The sequence below is a fragment of the Podarcis bocagei genome (genome assembly GCF_964188305.1).
Source record: "Podarcis bocagei genome assembly, chromosome: 1".
Lineage (NCBI taxonomy): Eukaryota > Metazoa > Chordata > Lepidosauria > Squamata > Lacertidae > Podarcis > Podarcis bocagei.
This window is the reverse complement of record NC_138125.1, coordinates 134,776,046-134,784,562: the sequence shown is the minus strand read 5'-3', so window position 1 is coordinate 134,784,562 and position 8,517 is coordinate 134,776,046. Positions and strand designations below refer to the sequence as shown.

The following is an 8,517-nucleotide window of genomic DNA, read 5'->3' as shown; positions in this document are numbered from 1 at the left end:
ACGGGCCAGTCTTGACAGACTCTAGGGTTGTGCGCTCATCTCACTCTAGAGGCCGGGAGCCGGCGCCGTCCGCAGACACTTCCGGGTCACGTGGCCAGTGTGACATTGCTGCTCTGGCGAGCCAGCACCAGCGCAGCACACAGAACGCCGTTTACCTTCCCACTTTAAAGAGACCCCTGACCATTAGGTCCAGTCGTGACCGACTCTGGGGTTGCGGCGCTCATCTCGCTTTATTGGCCGAGGGAGCCAGCGTACAGCTTCCAGGTCATGTGGCCAGCATGACTAAGCCGCTTCTGGTGAACCAGAGCAGCGCACGGAAACGCCGTTTACCTTCCCACCAGAGCGGTACCTATTTATCTACTTGCACTTTGATGTGCTTTCGAACTGCTAGGTTGGCAGGAGCTGGGACCGAGGAACGGGAGCTCACCCCGTCGCAGGGATTTGAACCGCCAACCTTCTGATCAGCAAGTCCTAGGCTCTGTGGTTTAACCCACAGCGCCACCCGCGTCCCCAGATGAAATGTAATGCCCCACAAAGCATGCAGACTACAATCAGAGTATTATGGCAGCTGGAACCTTTGTAAATTAAATCTTGATTCCTCATCTGAATATCCTCCCCCATACCTGTTAGGAACTTGCTGCGTTCCTGTGCAATCACGTCCGTGTTTATTCAGAAGCAGACCCCACACAGTGTCTGTGGGGTTGCTCAGAGCATCAGCCACCCTTTGTTTGACCTTGTCTCCTTCTTGGATTGTGGCCCAGCTCCAATGAGCAGGGCTGGGATGTCCTCCATCCTTACAGGTATTTAGCATTTCTCTTCTCTCGTTAATGAGGTAAGGAATATGGGAGGGGGAACCTCTATAATGTATAGCACTAGATAACTGCCAAGCAGTATCCATCCACTTCCTGTCTCCTATATATGTCTCCTATATTGCTTGCTATGGGTAAGAGGATGGCAAACTAAGATGCCAGTTGATGGGGGTCCCCTCCCCCATTCATAGCCTCTTGTTTGCAGAGGAAATCACTCTCCTCTCCAGAAAGGAAGAGGAGGACCAGTGAAGATCAGTGTGTGGAGCGAACTAGAAACCCTAGATTGTTTCTGTACATCTCAATGGACTCCACAGGTGATTCCATTTCCAAACAGCCCTTTAATTAGCAGCACTTAGCACCTACCCAAGGGGTGCTAAGTGCTGCAAGCTGAAGAGGATTATTAGCACCTCTTCATGGGACTTGATTTCTCTGGACAATGCGAGGACAGCCCCCCACTGCTGCTAGGGGAAGCCACAGGAGGAAAATTGCCCTAGATCTGTGTTGCTGGCAATTGCCCCAGTTCGCCACCTAGAGAATATGAAGTTTCAATACTTCATCCTCCAATTATCCTAGCAGGTTCCTCCTACCACTTCCAAAACACAGGCTGAGGCCAGGTGTGTGCAAAGCCTTGAATACATTGCATGCTCTGAACTAACCGAAGGGCGGAAAAGGCTCCGTCAGTCTCAAAAAGTGGCACATATCTGAAAGATGCTGCTTCTTCCACCCCCACAAAATCATAAGGATGGGGAAATCCCTCTCTTTTTATCCATCTTCCATTTCTTATTAAATTCTACCGCTATTAGTTCCTTGCTACACACAAAAAGGTCCCAGAGTGACTTACAGAAACTGATAAGAGCATAAAGCATAAACAAAAGAATAGTTCATGCATTGATGTTACCTCAATAACTCTTGCCTTGTTTTTCGAAATCAATGGGCAGGGGCTTCCCCAGACTGGGAGGCACTGTGGGAAGGCTCTTGCTCAGGGCTAACGCTCCTGCTATTCATGCAGGTCCCGGGTTCCATCAGTGGCCTCTCTTGGCAGGGGCTGGGAGGGACTTCTGCCTGAAATCACAAAGCGCCACTGCCAGTCAGTGTAGACATTGCTGAGTGAGATGGATCAATTTGTCTGATTCAGTATAAGGAGCTTCCTGTGTTCCTTCCTATAACAAAAAAATAATAACTTGCTCACCAAGGGCAAAATTAACTTATGGAATTTGGTGCTACAAGACACAGTGGATTGAGCACAATTTATGTTAATCCACTTCCTCCATTCAGAATAGACTGGAGCAGTTCACACCTGCTTGTATTCGAATTTGGGTAAGAGGAGGAACTTCAGTCTTTTCTGTTTCTGCAAGCAGGCACCCCCTTTTCTGTTTGCCCCCTGTTGATTCTATTGTGCCAATGAGGTGGCACACCACACAGATACCTGTGCACACACATTTAGAAAGAAAACCCACACCCAAGAAGAGTGCAAAAGCTCCCAGTCAGGCAGCTGGAATTTTGCTTGTGTGGTTTTCTGGGTTTGTGCACATACCAAAAAGCCACTGTAAGGAATTCATAGCACACACTTTTCAGATTGTTGGTATAGTTTGCTTGTGCAGTTTTCTGGTTTTGTGCACTTTGAAGGATGATGCCTATGCTCTGCCTTCATGCTGCCAGATTCCAAGTCAGCATCAAGGCCGTGCGCAGAGGCAGTTCCTGTTCTCCACTGGTGGGGAGGATTATTATTATTATTTACTTAAATTCCTCTGCACAGTGCTATGCCTGCCAGTTAACATCAAATACATAAATAGCAGCAATAACACAATTTGAAGGGAAAACAGTCAGAGCTTTGGGGCGCATTGAAAGACCAGCAAAAATTCTATGGCGAGAGTTTAAAACTCCCCATCTTGATGGAGCACTTGAAAATTACTAATGGTCTTGGTGGAACACCTGATGATTCCCCCCCCCCCCGCCTTTTGTAGCAGTCCTAATGCGTTGTGCTAGATGAAGTTGGTTGTTAATCATATTGTTGTCGCTCCTTTTATTGCATTGCATTTATATAGTACTGTATTACTATTTGCAATTCGCTGTCAGTCCTCTGCTCTGGACCTGGAGGCTTCATTTAGCCACGTTGTGGGGGAGTTACTTATCCTTCCTAATTCTCCCTTACAAGCCGGCGCATCTTCTTCACATCTCGTGGCAGCAGCCAGTGCCCAAAGTTAGTGGCACTTTAAAGAGTAACCCCATTTACTACGGGGTGAAGTCTCCGCGTAGTCAACGAAGGTCCAAGCTGAGTAGACCTATGGAAGTCCATGGACCAAGAACTCTGTCATGGTCATTAATACTGACGGCTCTACTCTGGGGCAAACTTCGTGGTGACTACCGCCCTCCGTGGTGTTGTTTTTGCAGTTAAAGGACCCCTGCCTCAAATAAAGCATCTTGGGGATTGGGGACTGGGATTTGCCACGGGAGCTGGGAGTTGCAGTTCAGTGGCGGGTCAGGGAGAGAGGGTCCCCCCCTTCCGCGTCTGGGTGCCGCGGACCCCTTTGCGCCGAGACGCGCGTCTTTTGGCGCGGCGGCGCAGCCTTCTCGGTCTCCCTCCCGGCCCGGCCGGCCCCGACGCGGCTTCTTTCTGGCGCGGGGAGGGGGCGGCTCTGGGGCCAGTGCGTCGGCCGGCCTCCGGCGCGGGTGGGCGGGCCCCGTCGGGGCGGGTGGGCGGTCTTGGCGCGCAGGCACTAGAGCGCAGGTGGCTCCGGCTGGGCGCTTCATTCGCCGCCGGTGGCGCGTTTGGCGGGCTGCGCGCGTCCAGACAGCGACCCGAGCCTGGGCGGCGTGGCGCTTGGTGCCGGAGCCTCCGCCCGCAGCGCCCCGTCGGGAGACCCGGCCGGAAGGAGCCTCGAGACGAAGCAGCCAGGGCGGCATGGCAGGCGGCGGCGGCTCCTCGGCGACTCCACGCGGCCAGCCCAGCGCGCTGGCCGAGCCCCGCAGGCGAACGCTGCCCGCCGGAGAGTGACGGTCCCGCTTGCATGGCTGGCGTGCGCTCGGCGCGGAGGGACTTTGGCACCGCGGCGCCCGTGGCCTCGCCGAAGAAACTTTTCTCGCTGGCGATCCCGTCGGGGGAGCTGTGAAGCGGAGCCTGCGCCTCCGCCTGCCCGGCGCGGAGTTGGCGAGCATGAGCCGGGAGAGAGCCGCCCCCGCGCCGCCTTGCTATGGCTTGGACGCGTCCCTCCGGGTTTTACCCCCCTTAAGGCGCCCGGCCGGCCGGGGAACAGAAGCGCCCAGGTGCGCCTTTAGCCGGCGCTGAAGGACTTCGGGAGCTCGGAGCGGACTGCGAGGGGGCGCCTCGTATCATGTGCGCCTTGGGCGACGCTGCTGCTGCTGCTGCTACGGGGACCCACCGGGTCTCCTTCCCGGGACTCGGTCCGAAGAGCTAAGCCCAGCGCGCTCCCCCCCCCCCCGCGGGAGGCAGCGCCGCCTTCCCCATGGCCGGCCTCCGCGACGCGTGGCTGAGCCTCTTGTTGTTGCTGCTGCTTCAGGCTCCCGCTCCGTCGGCGGGCGCCTCCAAGGCCATCGTGTGCCAGGAGATCACGGTGCCCATGTGCAAGGGCATCGGCTACAACCTGACCTACATGCCCAACCAGTTCAACCACGACACGCAGGACGAGGCCGGGCTGGAGGTGCACCAGTTCTGGCCCCTGGTGGAGATCCAGTGCTCTCCGGACCTCAAGTTCTTCCTGTGCAGCATGTACACGCCCATCTGCCTGCTGGACTACGCCAAGCCGCTGCCTCCGTGCCGCTCGGTCTGCGAGAGAGCCAAGGCGGGCTGCTCTCCCCTGATGCGGCAGTACGGCTTCGCCTGGCCCGAGAGGATGAACTGCGACAAGCTGCCGGTCCTGGGCGACGCCGAGATGCTGTGCATGGATTACAACCGCACGGAGGCTGCCACCACCTTGCCACCCTTCCTCACCAAGCCTACCCGCCCCTCCAAAGGCGCCCACCGGAACCTGACCCCGCTAAAGGGGGCCGGCTGCAAGCGGGTGTGCGAGTGCCGGGAGCCCCTGGTCTTCATCTCCGAAGAGTCCCACCCTCTCTACAACAAGATTGAGACAGGCCACGTCCGCAACTGCGCCGTCCCTTGCTTCCAGCCCTACTTCACCCAGGACGAGAAGACCTTTGCCACCTTTTGGATAGGCCTGTGGTCTGTCCTCTGCTTTATCTCCACCTTCACCACAGTGGCCACCTTCCTGATCGACATGGAGAGATTCAGGTACCCGGAGCGCCCCATCATCTTCTTGTCCGCCTGTTATCTCTTCGTCTCCATCGGCTACATCATCCGGCTGGTGGTGGGCCACGCCAGCGTGGCTTGCAATAAAGATTACAACCACATACACTACGAGACCACGGGCCCTGCCCTCTGCACGGTGGTCTTCCTCCTGATCTACTTCTTTGGCATGGCCAGCTCCATCTGGTGGGTCATCTTGTCCCTCACCTGGTTCTTGGCTGCCGGGATGAAATGGGGCAACGAAGCCATCGCTAGCTACTCCCAGTATTTCCACATGGCTGCGTGGCTCGTCCCCAGCGTCAAGTCCATCGCAGTGCTGGCCCTGAGCTCGGTGGATGGCGACCCGGTCGCCGGCATCTGCTATGTGGGCAACCAGAACCTAGACAAGCTGCGGGGTTTCGTCCTGGCTCCCTTGGTGGTGTACCTGTTCACAGGGACCATGTTTCTGCTGGCCGGTTTTGTGTCCCTCTTCAGGATCCGGAGTGTGATTAAGCAAGGGGGCACCAAAACAGACAAGTTGGAGAAGCTGATGATCCGGATTGGCATCTTCACCGTGCTCTACACGGTCCCGGCCACCATAGTGGTGGCCTGCTACATTTATGAGCAGCACTACCGAGAACGGTGGGAGACGGCGCAAAACTGCTCTTGCCCTGGGGAGAAGCCCAAGGTCAAGCCAGACTATGCTGTCTTTATGCTGAAGTACTTCATGTGCCTGGTGGTGGGCATCACCTCAGGGGTCTGGATTTGGTCGGGGAAGACCCTCGAGTCTTGGAGGCGCTTCACAAGCAGGTGCTGCCGGAGTGGGAAGCCTGGAAGCACGGGCATGTACAGCGAAGCGAGCGCAGCTCTGACGGCCAGGAGTGGTCTCCCCAACCCTGCTCCTTACCACAAACAAGTCCCACTGTCCCACGTCTGAAAAAAGGGAGGGGGAGCAAAAAACCCCCAAAGCACCTTACTTGGCCGTAGTTGGGAGCAGGTAAGCACAGTGTGACTTGAGCTCCCAACTGCAAAAAGGTTTTGAAATAACCCCCGGAGCTTTGTTTTTAACCTGTCATTTGGTCTGTCTGTTGTGAAACGCTTTGCTCCATCTCCTGATGGAGACACAAAAGAGGGGCTTGTTTGGGGGGGGGAATGGACACATTGCTTTGCCCATATTGCAAGATTGCAGGGTTTACTAAGAGCACGCTACAGCCTTGGGAATGCATTTTGTCCTTCCTGGGGAAGTGTGGAAGGAGCAAGCTAAGATCTAACTCTTTACGTGGGGTATGTGTGAATTAGTTTCCAGGTATAATGAAAAAAGCAGTCTTGGAGGATGCAGTTCTGAAGGGCAGGGGCTGCTTTATCCTTTCTTTTCCGCTCCCCCGCCCCCCCCCCCATCCCAATCAATTTCCTCGCACCATTGGGAAAGCAGCAGAGGAGGACCAAATGGCAGGAAAAGGAACATCCACTGTTCTTTGGCTTCTGCATTCCTATTCAGGATAGTGAAATCCTATACATGTTTACTTGGAAGCAAGTCCCATTGAGGTTGGGGTGTGTGTGCTTAAGAGCATAAGAACAGCACTGTTGAATCAGGCCAAAGGCACCTGCAGTCCAGCACCAGCTCTCACAGTGGCCAAGCGGATCCCGAGTGCAGCCAGAACAGCCCCGTGCGATTCCCAGCAACTAGTTTTCAGAGACATCCTTTGAGGGCAGCTTACACTCCTTCCAAGTGTCTCCTGTAGTCTGTGTCTCCCACACAATCTAGTTTGGTCCTTAGGACACTTACTATTGAATTGGTGAAATGATAATTGTAGAGTCCTTTCCACCAGGTTGGGGTGGGCAGCTGCAGTCAGGCAAATGTTAAGTTTCCTGGTAGCAGAACTTTCTCTCGCTATGCTGTCTGTTTCAACAAAACGTGCTACTGAAGTTTTCAGATATAAAGGAGTATCAATTTGGAGGCAGGCTCTACTTTCAAAATGGGCGAGTTGTGGAGCTGAGATTGAGCAGAGTCTGGTTGCAGGTTTATTTTTGGATGGCGTAAGTCCACCATCATCAGTTTTTACGCATGCCTTTGCCAGGCGGCCTCATAAAGCCATTGGGTGTGAGTATTAGTTTCTCTTCAGCATTCAAAATGAAAGTAGGAAGGGCTGCATGAATTCAGATGCAGACCAGAAGTCCTTGTTAAGCGCTGTACATGATTTCACCTTTTGCAAATGAGGACTGTGCATTTCTTACTGTGTTTTCACTCTAAGTGCTTGGGGGCTGCAAGCCTGCGCATGTTTACTCAGAACTAAGTCCCATTGAACTCAATGGGGCTTACTCCCAGGAAAGTAGATAGAGGGTTTCAGACCCATAGTCATTTTCAAAGATGTTAGTCTCTCTGTCTCTCCTATTCCAGTTCTACCTGCCCTGGTGGGGTGATAGATAACAGCAACAAGTTTTCTTAAGATTCATTCCACCGCAAATTCTCTTTTGACTCGAGGGACTGAAAAATTAGTTGACACAAGGTATGAAGAATTACTCAAGAGGTAAAGCTATAAAGAACCACAAAGAATCGATTTATGGCTTGGCACACTAGCAGTCTGATCCTCTGCAAGTTTGTTCAGCAGTATGTCTTCTTGAGTGTAAGGGGACTTACCTGAAAAGGTACTGGGCATGTTTTGGTTCCCTACTCTCTCTCTCTCTCTCCCCCCCCCCCATCTACTGGAACAATGGTTCTTGGATAACAGGTTTTTAACATATGGCTGCCCTGAGTGAGGCTGGGTATGTATTTGTAAGGTATTGTTAATGCTAATTCCCCCTCCGCCCCCCCTTTAGAAAGTAGAACTGTGCCCCTAGCGCAATCCCCATAAGATTGAATGTGTTGTGTGTGTGTGTCCCCAACAACAGCTGCAACTGTAGGGAACGACAATCAACACCCCTCCCTCTTTGCAGAAGGGGCCACCTCCATTTCTAGCCTTTGAAGCAGTGCCAAAAGTCACCTTCTAAGGCAAGCTGTTCGGCTTTTAAACCTTAAATGCTGATACTTCTGTATTAACCCGAAACAATATTAGATATGGCAGTAGATCCCTAGCGCTCTATGTGTGTGTTTGTTTCTGTCGAGGGAGCCAGACCTCTTTCAGTGAAAAGTGTTAGCACTTCAGTTCTATATGGAAAAAACTTCATTCTGGTAATAAGATTTTTTTTGGGGGGGGGCAGGATATTGCATTTGGATCTGCTTTACAAAGAGGTTGGTGAGTTTCTCCTGAACTCTGATTTACTCGACTGCTCAGTTTGTGAACGGTCAACCTCAGGAGAATCCAAACCTCTTTGGCCTCCATACAAGGGTGGCGTTCATACCACACATTTAAAGCAGATGGCTTTCCCCAACAACCCTGGGAACTGTAGCTTACACCCCAAAGAGCCACCATTTTCAGCACCCTTAGCAAACTACAGTTCTCCGGATTCATTGGAGGCAGCCGTGTG

At 53.2% G+C, this 8,517-nt stretch overlaps 1 protein-coding gene across 1 annotated transcript; it reads left to right on the top strand.

The window, feature by feature from the left end:
• The first annotated feature begins 3,812 nt into the window (after positions 1-3,812).
• Positions 3,813-6,422, top strand: FZD5 (frizzled class receptor 5). Its single transcript, XM_081199309.1, has one exon. The coding sequence runs from the start codon at positions 4,274-4,276 to the stop codon at positions 5,987-5,989; it is 1,716 nt and encodes a 571-aa protein (XP_081055435.1). The 5' UTR covers positions 3,813-4,273; the 3' UTR covers positions 5,990-6,422.
• The last annotated feature ends 2,095 nt before the right edge of the window (positions 6,423-8,517 follow it).